The sequence below is a fragment of the Macaca nemestrina genome, chromosome 7 (genome assembly GCF_043159975.1).
Source record: "Macaca nemestrina isolate mMacNem1 chromosome 7, mMacNem.hap1, whole genome shotgun sequence".
Classification (NCBI taxonomy): Eukaryota; Metazoa; Chordata; class Mammalia; order Primates; family Cercopithecidae; genus Macaca; species Macaca nemestrina.
Window position 1 is genome coordinate 53527755 of NC_092131.1, and position 17248 is coordinate 53545002.

The window sequence follows — 17248 nt, forward strand, 5'->3', positions numbered from 1 at the left end:
CACAGAGACATACACAAAGTACAAGAGAAGGCGGCTGTTAACCCTTGGGAGACACTCAGGCTCCCCTATGGGAATAAGCCTCCCATAATTACAGCTGGGCCACACAGCCTTCATCCAGTGTGATCAGGGACCTGATAACAAACCCTTCTCTGGCCTACAAGGCCACTGAACTGAAAACACACACACACACAAATGGTTAAAATGGCAAACTTTATGTTACATATATTTTACCACACAGATACACAATCACTCCCTGTTTGGACAGGGGGAAAAAGTTAGAAAAAAAAAAGACCCTGAGCACCTAGAGTAGACAGCACTATCAGTGAAGGGAGAAGGAATGCAAGCGGGAAGCTGGGAGGGAAAATGACTGCGATATGATCCTTTTGTGTTGAACCAAAGGAAAAACGAGAACAGAACCCAAGAAACTTAGAAGAAAGGGCACACACAGTGGGGGCAGAAGGGCTTCCTTACCCAAGCACACAGGGTCAAGAACAAAGAAGCTGGAAATAGGAGACACCAACTTAACATGTTTTATTTATCTCTAACTGAAACGGAGAGAAAGGAGGGAGGAAGCCAGAAGGCCTGTCATGCACACTAAGGTGCATGCAAGGTACAGCTAAGGTGTTTTGCTGTCAAGCTCTGTGAGGTTCATTAACACTGCCTAGTATGACTTTTTTTTTTCTTTTACTTATCAAATATTTATTGAACCCCTATTGTGTCCTAGGCACTGTACTAGGTTCTGGAAATACACTACTGCTGGTATGACTTTTGTATTTTTATTGTATATATTTAAGGTGTACAACAGGATGTTATGATATATATATACCTAGTGAAATGGTTACTATAATAATGCAAATTAATATATGAATCATCTTACATAGTTACTTCCATTTTTTTGCATGTGGCAAGAGCACCAAAAATCCCAAAAGCAATACCATATTAACTATAGTCCTTATGCTGTACATTAGATCTCTAGACCAGTTCATTTTATATATCTGCAACTTTGTCTCTAGTGACCTACATATCCCCATTTCCTTCCCCTCTGCTCCCCATGACTTGGAAAAAAATGGAACTTCAGTTTGAAAATATTAAAAACCAAAAACCTAGATGCTTAACTGCAAACGAGTAAGGAGGGTCCAGATTTCCCAGAGTCTGCACCTTCCAAAGCTCAATGTACACTTGTAGCAGAAGATATTCCTGCTAAAAAAAAAAAAAACACTCAAAAAACAAAAACAAACAAACAAATAAACAAAAAATGCTCAGAGCCAAGCCCTTGTTCCATATCTTACTGCCTGAATGACTGGGATTTTTCTTGACTCTGTTTCAGTCTGTAAAAGGAGAATATTTGCCTTGTCCTAAGAAACCACGTTGTTGGAAGAAAAAAATAAGTTAATGTTTGTGAACGTACTTTGCATATTACGAAGTATCACAAAACAATGTTACCATATGTTTATTAATGAATAATCTATATTAAACACTTTTAAAAAGTAGTCAATTGTGTGTAAGGACATTTTTACCATGATACAATTTCATTAAAAGTTTATTTCATGCCGGCCAGGCGCGGTGGCTCAAGCCTGTAATCCCAGCACTTTGGGAGGCCGAGACGGGCGGATCACGAGGTCAGGAAATCGAGACCATCCTGGCTAACACGGTGAAACCCCGTCTCTACTAAAAAAAAAAAAAACAAACAAAAAACTAGCCCGCCGAGGTGGCGGGCGCCTGTAGTCCCAGCTACTCGGGAGGCTGAGGCAGGAAAATGGTGTAAACCCGGGAGGCGGAGCTTGCAGTGAGCTGAGATCCGGCCACAGCACTCCAGCCTGGGCGACAGATCGAGACTCCGTCTCAAAAAAAAAAAAAAAAAAAAAAAAGTTTATTTCATGTCTAAGTTTCTATTATACTCAGATGATTGTCAAAGTTTCAGTCCTCTTAGATCTCTAAGATACTTTTAATTTCCTAATAGGAATCAACTACCAGACTGAAAAAATACTTAGCACATAATGAGAAAAGAAGATTACTATAATTGATTACTATAATTACTGAAAATACAGGCACCAGACATATAAGATATACGTGCAGCAGGGACTTTGATGGAAACAAGGTGACTGCAAGCAGGCAAAAAAAAAAAAAGAGTGGATACTATCTTAAAATTGAGCACTTTAGATCATTATTATGCTTATTTATTCAGTGCTAAACATGTTCAGAATAAACATGTTTCTACACAGCAAATATGACAGAATACAGAATGACGAAATTAACTTAATTCAACCATTATATATCTTTTATTTTCCAAATAAAGTCATATTACTGTGATCCATAAGGCAAAAAATGAGTCATACTCTGAAGGTACTGTTACACATATAAAAACCAAATAGGTGTATACAACCAAATAGGTGTTAATGATGAAATTAACTTAATTCAACCATTATATATGTTTTATTTTCCAAATAAAGTCATATTACTGTGATCCATAAGGCAAAAATGAGTCATACTCTGAAGGTACTGTTACACATATAAAAACTAAATAGGTATATAGTTTGTAAGCCAAATGCACATCCTCAGAAATTAAAACAAAACTTTTTCTATTTATCAAATAATGAAGAGCCACCATTCAAATCATTTAAAGGTAATGCTTCCAAATTTTTCAGTTACTTACAATATCATAAATTTCCCGGTCATCCTCATCAGCTAAGGTCAATAGCGCTACCAATGGATAGCGAGATCTGGGCACTGTGCCAAAGTCTTCAATTTTAGTATCTCTTGGTAACTGGCAATATAGTTCTTCTTTGCTATCCTTTTTAATACTTTTTGAAAATGTAAAGGCAAATTGCCACTATAACCATAAGAACAAAAATATACCAAAAATGATCAGTAAGTTAGCAACACTTTATCCATAAGAAGTCTAAGTTTCAGTGCTGATGGGTATATCAGATAAAAGGATACAAATACTGTTCCTGATAGAGATATTCACTATACAGAGCATCTTCTAATGCTTGGGGAGTGCTTATTCTGAAGCAGTAAACATGCTTCTGCAGAGCTTCATATAATTTTTGAACACTGCACCCCCAGTAGCATGTAAGGAGACTATCTTCAAGGCAATCTGTTGTCAAGGTTATGCCAGCTGTAAAATACAAAGGAGAAAGAATGAAAGTGATTTAATGTAACTTCTAATACAATCATACAGGGTGAGTAACAAAAGCTTCCTTTTCGATGCTGGCCAGGATGACGGCAATTAAAAGAACCTGTTAAAGGGTATGCCTCCTATAAATGTCTGAGAGTCTTAGTAGCATTGATACATGACCATTTCTAATCATACTTAAGCAAAAATTTTAATTGGTAGGAACTTTGCATAGGTAATTGGAGCAGGTTGTAATTTCAAATTATAGTAGAGTACTATATTTTATTCATTTAATCCTCATTGATGAACATTTGGGTTTATTCCAGTATTTTGCTATGACAACTAATAGTGCTACAATGAATAGCCTTATACATACATCTTTTCACATTTTTGCTGGTAATACAATAATAAATAATCATTTTGTGTTTCTTGTTTTTTTCTTTTTCAACGTTTTAAAATATGCATTTTCTGTTTTTTCCTTTCCTGTCTACCTCCAGCTTTTTTAGTACTCTACAATAAAGTACTAAGGAGCTATTAAAAGTGAATAGGGAGGCAGAGGTTGCAGTGAGCCGAGATCGTGCCACTGCACTACAACCTGCGCAACAGGGCGAGACTCTGTGTCTTTAAAAAAAAAGAACTGAGGCATATCAGAATATCTGCACATACTATTATGAAATGATCTTCAGAATATATTAGTAAATGAAAAAAAAGCAAGGTAGAGAAAATTAAATATACATGCTACTGTTTATCTCACAAGAATGCATACCCATATATGTGTTTGTTTACATTAAAAAAGAACAGGCTGGGTGTGGTGTTTCATGCCAGTAATTCTAGCACTTTGGGAGGCCAAGATGGGTGGATCGCTTGAGCCAGGAGTTTGAGACCAGCCTGGGCCAACATGGCAAAACCATGTCTCTACAAAACACACAAAAATTAGCTGGGCATGGTGGCATGCACCTGTGGTCCTAGCTTCTTGGGAGGCTGAGGTAGGAGGATCACGGCTGCAGTAAGCCAGGATCACGCCACTACACTCCCACCTGGATGACAGAGTGAGACCCTGCTTCAAAAAAAAAAAAAAAAAAAAAAGAACAATGGAAGGATAAGCCTTTTAAAACTCAACTTACAGCTTACAGAACATATAAAACTACCCTGTTTACTTGCTTTGTAAAAAGAAAAAAAAGCCAGAGTTACTTAAAAGACTTGTTTATAGACTTTGTATACTTAATTAAAGTGGGAAGAGTGTTAGAGACCTTTGACAATTGGAGATTAATCAGATTTTAAAATATCTCTGAAATTAATTTTAAAAAACTATAGAATCTATAAAATTATACTCTCCATAATCTTTTACAAACTTGTCCATTACATAAACTGAGGGGAGAATGTAATGATTTCCACTATCAGAAGATAGTGTCAGTACCCCATCAAAACTATTCTCCCTTTACTTTTTCCACTTTTTTTTTTTGCAAAGAGTTTCCATTTTTATGTATTTTTTTTTTTGCCTTCTAAAACTCAGTACACACACAACATCATTTGAGATCAATAGATGAATAGCCTTAACAAAATTGGGACACAGCTGTAAACCAGAAAATTCAGAATCAAAATAAGTGAAGCACATGGGTGTGGCATCTCTCAAACTGTCCTCACCCAGACTATCTATAACAAGCAAATAAAGTGGGGTTTAAGAGACAGCCTTGCAAAAAAGTGAAAAAATAAGGACCTTAGAAAATACGCCACTAAAAAGGGAGAAACGATGGGGCGGAAAAGCCACAAACCTTCTTGAGGAAGGATCCCTGTGAGAGAAGAAGTAATAAAAACAAGGAGACCATTCATGAGGATAATAAAGCCAGGGTATTGGGAGATGAAAGTATTAGGTTGGTGGCCGGGCGCGGTGGCTCAAGCCAGTAATCCCAGCACTTTGGGAGGCCAAGACGGGCAGATCTCGAGGTCAGGAGATCGAGACCATCCTGGCTAACACAGTGAAATCCCGTCTCTACTAAAAAATACAAAAAAAAAAAAAACTAGCCAGGCGAGGTGGCGGACGCCTGTAGTCCCAGCTACTTGGGAGGCTGAGGCAGGAGAATGGCGTGAACCCGGGAGGCGGAGCTTGCAGTGAGCCGAGATCGTGCCACTGCACTCCAGCCTGGGCAACAGCGCGAGACTCCGTCTCAAAAAAAAAAAAAAAAGAAAGTGTTAGGTTGTAGGGAATGGAGGTTCACAAACGCCTCCAAACATGCCATGTACATTGTGTTTTTTTCCTAACCCTTTTGCTTTAATGTTAGCTCTTACCAGGGTGAATAAGCTAAAATATAAGGAAGCTATTTACAAAAAGATAGCAGAATTTCTGAATCAAATTAATTCAACTCAACTAATATATATTAAGTATCTAATTTACGATTTCATTAAAGACTCTATATGGCAGACATGGAAACACAAATCCAAATATATCATTACATAACAACAACAACAACAACAAAATCCCAACAACCCACCCCTAGGTAAACAGAACTAAATGACTAAGATTAAAATGGATTCTCTGGTTTTCTTTTTTTTTAAATTATAAATTTTAAAGTATGGCTAGGGCACAGTGGCTCACGCCTGTAATCACAGCACTTTGGGAGGCCGAGGCGGGTGGATCATGAGGTCAAGAGATTGAGACCATCCTGGGTAACACAGTGAAATGCTGTCTCTACTAAAAATACAAAAAATTAGCCGGGCATGGTGGCATGCACCTGTAGTCCCAGCTACTCAGGAGGCTGAAGCAGGAGAATTGCTTGAACCTGGGAGGCAGACGTTGCAGTGAGCCAAGATTGCACCACTGCACTCCAGCCTGGGCAACAGAGCGAGACTCCGTCTCAAAAACAAATAAATAAATACAAACAAAAATCTTAAATATAAATAAAAAGCACGTGTGTTTTTTTTTTGTTTTTTGAGACAAGGTCTTACTCTGTTGCCCAGGCTGGAGTATAGTGGCGTTAGCTCACTGCAGCCTCAACCTCCCAGACTTAAGCAATCCCCCAGCCTAAGCCTCCTGAGTAGCTGGCACTAACAGGCATGTGCCACCATGCCCAGCTAACTTTTGTATTTTTAGTAGAGATGAGGTTTTGTCATGTTGGCCAGGCTGGTCTTGAACTCCTGGACTCGAGGATCCACCTGTCTCAGCCTCCCAGAGTACTAGGATTACAAGCATGAGCCACCACGTGCCGCCTCTGGTTTATTTTCAAGTTAAATCAGGTCTCTAGATTATTCAGTCTTCTCTGCTATATGTCAGGCAGTTTGGGTACAGTGGTGAAAAAAAGATTTTTAAACTATCTACACACCAAATGAAATAACTTTTTTAAATGTCACAAATATTGTTACAATATTATTTTAATGTTCTGTGTAGACATCTTTAATGATACCCACTTTTCCACAGTTTAAACAAATGAATTTTACTCTGCTAAGTATAATTCCTATCAAAATCCTTCTCTTTATTTCCCCATACGAGAAAGATAATAAATGATATGCATTGGTATTTTAAAAATTAAAATATTTCAGTATTCATGCTGTACGTCCGCATATTTAAAGAATTTTTCATGACTTCAGTAACACTACTGTTGGTTAGCACCTAGTGTGCAGGCATAGCTAAGAAGGCTACTTACTGGCTAACTTTTTATTTGCCTCAAACATTTGCAGGGCTGGCTCTATTTGTGACTATTTCTGCCTGAAAAGCAGATTGATGGATTTCCTCACACTTTCTGCCTCACAAGTGCCCTGTGTTTTGCTCATAATGTATCAGCTCTTCTTAGTTTTTCAGTGTAGTTTCAGACCTGTGGAACTGTACTGCAGGAAGGAAGGCCTTGCAGCCGGTAGGTGTTTCATTGTGGGTCCTGCTCAAGAGCCAGATGTGACACTGTAGCAGTTTCTAGCCTATGGCCACAGAGGTGGGAGGTTATCCAACCGCCACTATTCTGTACACTTTATTTTTTATTTTTTGAGACAGAGTCTCACTCTGTCACCGAGGCTGAAGTGAAGTGGTGTGATCATGGCTTACTGCAACCTCGACCTTGTGGATTCAAGCGATCCTCCCACCTCATCCTCTTGAGTAGCTGGTAGCTGGGTGTACACTTTAATCAGTAATCAGGCATGCACAACCAACTATCTTTTAAACAAATTAGTTTTCTCTGTGTCATATCTTAAAATTTGGTTTTCCCACGTGAAAAATGTCAGAATGAACTGTTATCTATTACAGGGATGGAGTGGGGAGAGGAGTGGCCAAGATCCTAGTTTCCATCAATTCACAGGGTAATAGTATTTACAGCTAAAGAGGATGAATAAGAAATTCTGTAATTTTTGAGGCCAAGAACGGTGGGTCACGCCTGTAATCCCAGCACTTTGTAAGCCTGGGGCAGAAGGACTGCTTGAGGCCAGGAGTTTGAGACCAGCCTGGGTAACACAGCAAGACCCCATTCCCCCTCAAAAAAAATTTTTTTTTTTAATTTAGTCAGGTATGGTCATGCACACCTGTAGTCCCAGCTACTCAGGAGGCTGAGGCAGGAGGACCACTTGAGCCCAGGGTGTTGGGGCTGCAGTGAACTATGATCAGACTACTGCATTCCAGCCTGGGTGGAAGAGCAAGATCCTGTCTCAAAAAACAAACAAACAAAAAAACCAACATATATTTTTCCTTACAAATCAAGATTTACTTAAGCCTGATGATCTATATTGACTAAGTAAACTGACTTCTGACCAGTTATTAGATTCTGAGAGTTAGAGGCAGGAAGGATGAATAGACAAGAATGGTCCATAGACGCAAGGGAGCAGGATATTGCAAAGGAAGGTCAACTCTGTAAAATACTAGAGAGAGAGCATTAACTCAGCCCTGAAAGACTCCCACTGGATTTTATGACTGCTGGGGGTCGAAAGTGCAGGGCAGAAGTCGTAGAAAGCCATTTCAGTAAAGGGATACAGGGAAAAGTCAGACTGCACTGCACTGCACTGAAGGGTAAGAAAGAAGCAGGCTAAGAGAAGGCAAATGCAAACAGCTTCTAAGAAGCTGGCTGTGAGGGGAAGAAGAGAAATACGGCAGTAGCTAGAATAGGACGAAAAGCAGAGAAAGATCTGGTTTATTTGTTTTCAAGAAACCTGAAGTGTAAGCAAGTATAGAAGGGACAGGGTCTCGGTCCAGAAAAAAAGCTACAGAACTGTATCTAGAACTGCCTACTCTTTATTTCTATTGAACTGTCACAAAAGAATTTCAAAGTCCAAAAGTTCAAAACTGAATTCATTGCCTTTCTTCTGAAACTAGCTATTCTTTCTGTACTCTTCATTTTGTAAAAGGATCTGGCTATGGAGCACCCACAGGAAGAACCTGAGTCTTCTTAGACTCCTCTCTTACCTGTCCCATCCTATGCTTTAGCCATAACTACTGACTGTTTCTTTAATGTATCACTCCACTTCTCACCCAAGAGGTAAACACTTATCTTTCAAGATTCTACTCAAAAAAAAAAAAAAAAAAAGGAGGAATGAAGAAAAAAAAATAAGACAGACCCAGCATATTCTTTTTTTTTTTTTTGAGACGGAGTCTCGCTCTGTCACCCAGGCTGGAGTGCAGTGGCCGGATCTCAGCTCACTGCAAGCTCCGCCTCCTGGGTTCACGCCATTCTCCTGCCTCAGCCTCCCGAGTAGCTGGGACTATAGGCGCCCGCCACCTCGCCCGGCTAGTTTTTTTGTATTTTTTAGTAGAGACAGGGTTTCACCGTATTAGCCAGGATGGTCTCGATCTCCTGACCTCGTGATCCGCCCGTCTCGGCCTCCCAAAGTGCTGGGATTACAGGCTTGAGCCACCGCGCCCGGCCAGCATATTCTTTTTTATGAAGGCTTTCCTGAATATGCCTCTTCACCTTAACAAATTTAACCATCTCTTTCTTTACAGTTCTAATGGTTCCTATATGGTCCTGCAGACAACTTATTTTTCTAAGCAAGTACAAAAGCAAACAACTGCCATCTATTACCTACCATCTACAAAATAACATGTTGTATCAAAATAATTTATACCAAAATACCATAGTTTCAGATTAAATGACAATCATTCTGGCCACGCGCGGTGGCTTACACCTGTAAACCCAGCACTTTGGGAGGCTGAGGTGGGTGGATCATCTGAGGTCAGCAGTTTGAAACCAGCCTGGTCAACATGGTAAAACCCAGTCTCTACTAAAAAAACAAAAATTAGCCAGGCATGGTGGCACACACCTGTAATCTCAGCGACTTGGGAGGCTGGGGCAGGAGAAACGCTTGAACCTGGGAGGCGGAAGCTATAGTGAGCCGAGATTGTGCCACTGCACTCCAGCCTGGATGACAGAGTAAGACTGTCTCAAAAAAAAAAAAAAAAAAAAAAGGCAATTGTTCTTCAAAAGGTTAGCAACCTTACATTAGCTGTATTTAGACATAACACATCATTTCTCACTTTACTACACACCAATAAAAACGGCATAGTGTCCTAACAGACTTCACTATTAACACCTGTAATACTTCATTCTGCTCCTTTGTATACACCTCTACCTCTGTTTACTAGGTGATAAATTCTTCAGGAGTAAAGTTTGTAACTTCCTAATCTTATCTTTATATCTGTCATATACAGTACAGCACCTGAAACAAAATAGTTGCCCAACAAATGTTTGTTAAAAGTCTAATGAAGGGAAAGAAATAGAGAAAGAAAATAAAAGGGCTAAAAAAAGAGGGCAAACAATGAGAGAAAATCTTTGGAAAATGGCCACCAACTTGTAATTGAAGCTGAAGATGGATTAGTGATCTCTAAGCCAAAAGGATTCTTGACTTGTCTCATTTGCTTTTTGAAAACTCTTGTGCTGAACTGGGTCTCTTCTGAATTTCTCAGAATTACTGGAACATCCCAACCAAACCTAAAAAAAGGTAAAAAATAAAATTATTTTAACAAATGTTGAAACTTTGTTATGTGTAAAATCTGTTGTTCTTCATTGGCTATTCCTTTTAGCATTAAGTGTCAGAAAAAGAGGTTAAATTTCTCAATTTATGTTATTTTAGAGATCCCACAGAACTGCAAAACAGTTGGCCCTCTGTATCAACCAACTGCACATCAAAAATATTTGGGGACGGGGGGAAGAATAAAAAATAACAATAAAAAATAATACAAATTCAAAAGCAATACAGTATAACCACTATTTACATAGTATTACATTTTATTAGGTATAAGTAATCTAGAGATAATTTAAAGTATACAGAAGGATGTGTGTAGGTTATATGTAAATACTATGTAATGTTATATAAGGGACTTAGGCATCCTAGAATATGGGGGTGGGGACCCTAGAATCAATCCCCCTTGGATATCAAGGACGGACTATGTATTGTTCAGCTGGCTGAATCAACATATTCTTGAAAACAAAGAGTTCTATTGTTAATACAGTTGATAACAACAAAGGAGAATGGAGATTATAGATAAATTATACTTAATATAACAGCAAACACATGAACTTACTGATTTTTTTTAAATGTGAAAAAGAAATATATACTCAAGAGGCAGACTATTGGCCAGGTGTGGTGGCTCATGCCTGTAATCCCAGCACTCTGGGAGGCCAAGGCAGGAGGATCACTTGAGGTCAGGAGTTCGAGACCAGCCTGGCCAAAACATGGTGAAACTCCATCATTAATAAAAATACAAAAATTAGCTGGGCATGGTGGCGTGGACCTGTAGACCCAGCTACTTGGGAAGCTGAGGCAGGAGACTCGCTTGCACCCGGGAGGCAGAGGTTGCAGTGAGCCAAGATCGTGCTACTGGACTGCAGCCTGGGCAACAGAGCAAGATTCCGTCTGTTAAAAAATAAAAATAAAAAAAACGCAGACTAATATGACTTATGGGACAACAGAACTTTTTTTTTTTTTTTTGAGATGGAGTTTGACTCTTACTGCCTAGGCTGGAGTGCAATGGCGCAATGTTGGCTCACTACAACCTCTGTCTCCCGGATTCAAATGATTCTCCTGCCTCAGCCTCTCAAGTAACTGGGATTACAGGCGCCCATCATCAAGCCTGGCTAATTTTTGTATTTTTAGTAGAGACGGGGTTTCACCATATTGACCAGGCTGGTCTTGAACTTCTGACCTCAGGTGATCTGCCCGCCTCAGCCTCCCAAAGTGCTGGGATTACAGGTATGAGCCACCACGCCCAGCCAGGATAATGGAACTTTCAAAACACCAACTATAGCTCTTCATTTATGTATCTTCTACTTTTAAATTTCATGTAAAAATGTAAACTCTGACAATGCACATGGAACAGAATTCAAAGGAAAATGAAAGGGGCTGAATTCGATTCCTAAAAAAATTAAAAAACAGCTAGTTTACTCAATTTACATAAAATAATCTAAAATTAATATACACCAGTTAAACTAAGAAACTTTAGTTTAAGACAGCACAGTTAGGGGCCTATTTGATGCACTCCCTTCTCTCCAAACACATATCAGTGATAGATAAAAAATAAAGAAAAACTAAAGAGACCCCACAGATACCTAAGTCTCATACGCTTTAAGAAAAAAAAGACCCCGCTGAAATGAGTAAACAAACTGTGGTATATTTAAACAAAAGAATAGAAGTATTCAGCACTGAAAAGGAACCACTTATTGCTACAACCAAATGGATAAATTTCAGAAACTCGTGCTATGCATAAAGAAGCCTTACACAAAAGAATAAATGCTGTATGCTTCTCTAATATAAAATTCTAGATCAGGCACAACAAATTTATGGTAGAAGTAAAAATAAGAACAATGGCTGCTTCTGGAACTACAGGAGTAGGACTGACTGGGAAAGAGTGTAAGAAAATTGATGGTAATGTTCACTATCTTGACAGAGGCTTAAGTTGTATAGATGATGTGTTTGGTAACACTTGGTAAATGGTACACTTAAGATTGGCCAGGTGCGGTGGCTCATGCCTGTAATCCCAGCACTTTGGGAGGCCGAGGCGGACAGATCACAAGGTCAGGAGATCGAGACCGTCCTGGCTAACATGCTGAAACCCCACCTCTAAAATACACATACATACAAAAATTAGCTGGATGTGGTGGCGGGTGCCTGCAGTCCCAGCTACTTGGGAGGCTGAGGCAGGAGAATGGCGCGAACCTGGGAGGCAGAGCTTGCAGTGAGCCAAGATCACACTATTGCACTCCAGCCTGAGCGACAGAGTGAGACTCCATCTCAAAAAATAAATAAATAAATAATAAGATTTGTATATCTTATATGTAAATGTTACTTCAAGAAACTATAAACAAAAACAAACACTGAACTCTAGTCAGTAATATGTAATGTTTTAGAACTTACAGGTGAAGAGTACAGCTTACTTTGAAGGGCATCATGAAAGAAGATAGACCAATATGTGGATACACAAGTGGATTAATGTGGACAGACATGTAATGGAGAAATTACAATAAAATGCTGATGGTAGAATCTAAGTGATGGGCACATGTGTGTTCACCGTATAATTCTAGTATTCTGTATGTTTGAAAATTTTTATAATAAAATGCTGGGAACAAATACCTTTATGGATCCAAAAAAAGCAAAGAAACAAAGTAATAAGTAAGGCTATGCCATGGTTTCATGGTTCTCAGTCTGGCAGCACACAGTGGCAACAAAGCCTTCATGTATTAAGGAGACCAGCATAGGCTGTCTACTCCAGACAAGGGCCAGAGCCAGGTTTATAACTTGGAACCAGGAGCTGGATTAGGTCGATACCAATATAGGCAGAACTGTCGTTATAAGACTTGGTCCTAGGCTGGGTGCACTGGCTCCTGCCTATAATCCCAGAATTTTCAGAGGCTGAGGAGGGAGGAATGCTTGAGCCCAGGAGTTTGACACCAGCCTGGACAACAACAGTGAGATCCCATCTCTACAAAAAAAAAAAGAAAAAGAAAGAAAATTAACCAGGCATGGTGGTATACACCTGTGGTCCCAGCTACGTAAGAGGCTGAGGTGGAAGGATTGCTTGAGCCTGGGAGGTCAAGACTGCAGTAAGCAGAGATAGTGCCACTGCACTCCAGCCTGGGCCACACAGAGAGATTCTGTCTCAAAGAAAGAAAAAAGGCCAGGCACAATAGCTCACGCCTGTAATCCCAACACTTTGGGAGGCCGAGATGGGCCGATCACCTGAGGTCGGGAGTTCAAGACCAGCTTGAACAACATGGAGAAACCCCATCTCTACTAAAAATACAAAAAAAGTAGCCGGGCATGGTGGTGCATGCCTGTAATCCCAGCTACTTGGGAGGCTGAGGCAGGAGAATCGCTTGAACCCAGGAGGCAGAGGTTGCAGTGAGCCAAGATCACGCCATTGCCTGGGCAACAAGAGTGAAACTCTGTCTCAAAAACAAAACAAAACAAGACAAAAAACAAAAACCTAGTCCTGGTCTGGAGGTCTAGGAATCTGGGTATAAATAACTATAAAATGTTTGTGCAATCTATCCATCTGACAAAGGTCTAATATTCAGAGTCTATAAGGAACTTAAACAAATTTACAAGAAAAAAAAAACCCATTAAAAAGTGGGCAAAGGACATGAACAGACACTTCTCAAAAGAAGACATTCATGCAGTCAACAAACATATGAAAAACAGCTCAACATCACTCTGATCATTAGAGAAATGCAAATCAAAACCACAATGAGATACCATTTCATGCCAGTCAGAATGATGATTATTTTTCAAAAATCCAGAAACAACAGATCCTGGCAAAGTTGTGGAGAAAAATAAACACTTTTTTTTGTTTGTTTTTTGAGATTGAGTTTCACTCTTGTTGCCCAGGATGGAGTGCAATGGCACGATCTCAGCTCACCACAACCTCTACCTCTCAGGTTCAAGCGATTCCCCTGCCTCAGCCTCCCAAGTAGCTGGGATTCCAGGCATGCACCACCACGCCTGGCTAATTTTTTTTTTGTATTTTTAGTAGAGACTGGGTTTCTCCATGTTGGTCAGGCTGGTCTCAAACTCCCGACCTCAGGTGATCTGCCTGCCTTGGCCTCCCAAAGTGCTGGGATTACAGGTGTGAGCCACTGCACCTGGCCTAAAAGAAACACTTTTGCACTGTTGGTGGGAATATAAATTAGTTCAACTATTGTGGAAGACAGTATGGCGATTCCTCAAAGATCTAGAGGCAGAAATACCATTTGACCCAGCAATCCCATTACTGAGTATATACCCAAAGGAATATAAATCATTCTATTATAAAGATACATGCATGCATATATTTATTGCAGCACTATTCACAATAGCAAAGACATGGAATCAATCCAAATGCCCATCAGTGGTAGACTGGATAAAGAAAATATGGTACATAAACACCACGGAATACTATGCAGCCATAAAAAGGAACAAGGTCATGTCCTTTGCAGGAGAATGGATGAAGCTGGAAGTCGTTATCCTCAGCAAACTAACGCAAGAACAGAAAACCAAACATTGCATGTTCTCACTTATAAGTGGGAGCTGAACAGTGAGAACACGTGGACACATGGAGGGGAAACAACACAGACTGGGGCCCATCAGGGTGGGAGTTGGGGGAGGGAGAGCATCAAGAATAGCTAATGGATGCTGGGCTTAATATCAAGGTGACTGTTTGATCTGTGCAGCAAACCACCATGGCACACATTTACCTATGTAACAAACCTGCACACCCTGCACATGTACCCCAGAACTTAAAAGTTGAAGGAAAAAATAAAATAAAATAAAATGCTCAACTAAAAAAAATAATAATAATTGTAAAGTGGATAAACAGTGAGGGTGATAACAAAGGGAGAAAAATAACAAAACAAAACAAATCTTCCACTAAAATTTAGGCTGAAAACTAAAGTTTCAAAACACACAAGTCTAACACTGAGAGACAACCAATAAAATTAACAAATGGAATAAAAATTCACTTTCGATGACTCTGATTTTATAAAAGAGTTGGGTAAGACTGCTCTGTCCTGCCTAACAAAGCTGAAAAGCAAGCCTCTAACAGACTAAACTATTTCTGAGTAACTTAACAGTGACCCAGAATAAAGCTCAAGAATATTTAGAGGAATACAAAAATATCCAGTACCTAGTAAGGTAAAATTCAAAATGTATAGCATCTGATAAAAAAAAATTACCAGGCATGCAAAGAAGCAGGAAAATATTACCCACAATGAGGAGCAAAACTCTATAGAAATAGATCCAGAAATCATACAGATACTTGAATTAGTAGACAAGGATATAAAAATAGCTCCTAGAACTATATTCCATATGTTTCAGAAGAAAAGTAATGACTGCACATACGATATAGAGGCATGGAAGATATTTAAAAGGCCTAAATCAATATTTAGAGATGAAAAAGATAATGTTTTAGATTAAAAATATAGTGGATGAGATTAACAGCAGATTAGATAATGCACACTAAAATATTAGTAATCTTGAAGACAACATAATAAAAAGTACTGAAATTGAAACACAGAAAGGAAAAAGACTGAACAACAACAACAAAAAGCATCAGTAAGCCAACTTTTAGACAGCCATGTAACTGAAGTCTTAACATATCACTGAAGTTTGCAGAGGACAGATAAAGTATTTGAACACATTATGGCCAAAACCTTCCCCAACATGTTGAAAACTATGAAAACCTACAGACCCAAGAATCTCAATGAGCTCCAAGCACAAGAAACAAAGAAAATTACCTAAGGCACATAATAATCAAATTGCTTAAAACCAGTAATAAAGAGAAAATCCTAAGAAAAAGAAAGAAGATACACTACCGTAGCCAAAGAAAAGGAAAAAAGATATACTACACATAGAGGAACAAAGATAAGAATGACAGCTTTTTAATATTAATAAGAAGTAATGGAAGGCGGAATATCTTTAAAGAACTAAAAGGAAAAAAATCTTGTCAATCTAGAATTCTATACCTATATTTTTCCAAAGCAAAATAAAGACTTTGTCAAACATAAAAAAAGCTAAAAGAATTCATCACCAACAGACTTGGACAACAAGAAAAATTAAAGTATGCCTTGGGAAGAAAAATGATACCAAATAAAAATCTGGATTGACACAAAGAAATAAATAGCAGTGAAATGGTAACTACGTGAGGAATTATAACACTTTTCTTATATCTCTTTAAAATATGACCTGAAGGCAGATGGTGATAAGTTAGAGACACATAATAAACTTAAAAGCAACCACTAAAAAAAGTTATTGCTAATAAACCAACAAAGGAGATAAAAATGGAATCACATAAATTATTTAACTCATGCAAATGAGGGCTGAACAAAGGGGGAAAAGAAACAAAAAACAGACTAGCAAAATAAAAGGGGGGAAAAGAAACAAAGAACAGACAAAACAAAACACGAATAGCAAGATGGTGGAATCAAATCTAACAATATCAATAATCACATTAAATGTAAATGTTTTAAACTCCCTAGTTAAAAGACAAAGATTATCAGATTGGATAAAAACATAAGACCTAGCTATATGGTGCATACAAGAAACCCACTTTAAATAAAAAGACAAAAAGTGTTTACAAGTAAAAGGATGAAAAAAAGATGTATCTGCTAACACTAATCAAAAGAAAGCTGAAGTGGCTACATTAATACAAAACTAGATCTCAGCAAAGACTATTACCAGGATTAAAGAGGTCCATTTCAGAGTGATATAAGGGTCAATTCATCATGCACACAAAATAATCCTAAATGTTTATGAACCTATTAACAGAACTTCAAAATATGAAGCAAAAACTGATATAACTGCCAAGAGAAATAGATAAATCCACAATTATAGTCAGAAATTCTAATACTCCCCAACACTTCAATAATTGATAGCTCCAATATATAGAAAAACATTAAGGACATCAAAAACTTGAATAACACTATCAACCAATTTGACTTGACACTTATAAAACATCTCACCCAGCCGGGCGCGTTGACTCACACCTGTAATCCCAGCACTTCAGGAGGCCATGGGCGGATCATGAGGTCAAGTGATCGAGACCATCCTGGCCAACATGATGAAACCTTATCTCTACTAAAAATTAAAAAAAAAAAAGTAGTTGGGCGTGGTGGTGCGCACCTGTAGTCCCAGCTACTCTGGAGGCTGAGGCAGAAGAATTGCTGGAATCCAGGAGGCGGAGGTTGCAGTGAGCCGAGA

The 17248-nt window shown here is 38.8% G+C and overlaps 1 protein-coding gene across 2 annotated transcripts in view; it reads right to left on the reverse strand.

Annotated features, from left to right (window-relative positions):
- LOC105481795 (cell growth regulator with ring finger domain 1) overlaps positions 1-17248 on the reverse strand; it is a 34247-nt gene that overhangs the window by 5234 nt on the left and 11765 nt on the right. The window contains exons 2-5 of one of the 2 annotated variants that reach the window (XM_011741536.2): positions 9872-10011; positions 2941-3118; positions 2654-2801; positions 1117-1200 (exon numbers count right to left, since the gene is read on the reverse strand). In XM_011741536.2, the coding sequence (XP_011739838.1) occupies positions 1117-1200; positions 2654-2801; positions 2941-3118; positions 9872-10011 (550 nt within the window). The remainder of the gene's footprint in view (positions 1-1116; positions 1201-2653; positions 2802-2940; positions 3119-9871; positions 10012-17248) is intronic. The other variant, XM_011741537.2, reaches the window with a different exon arrangement.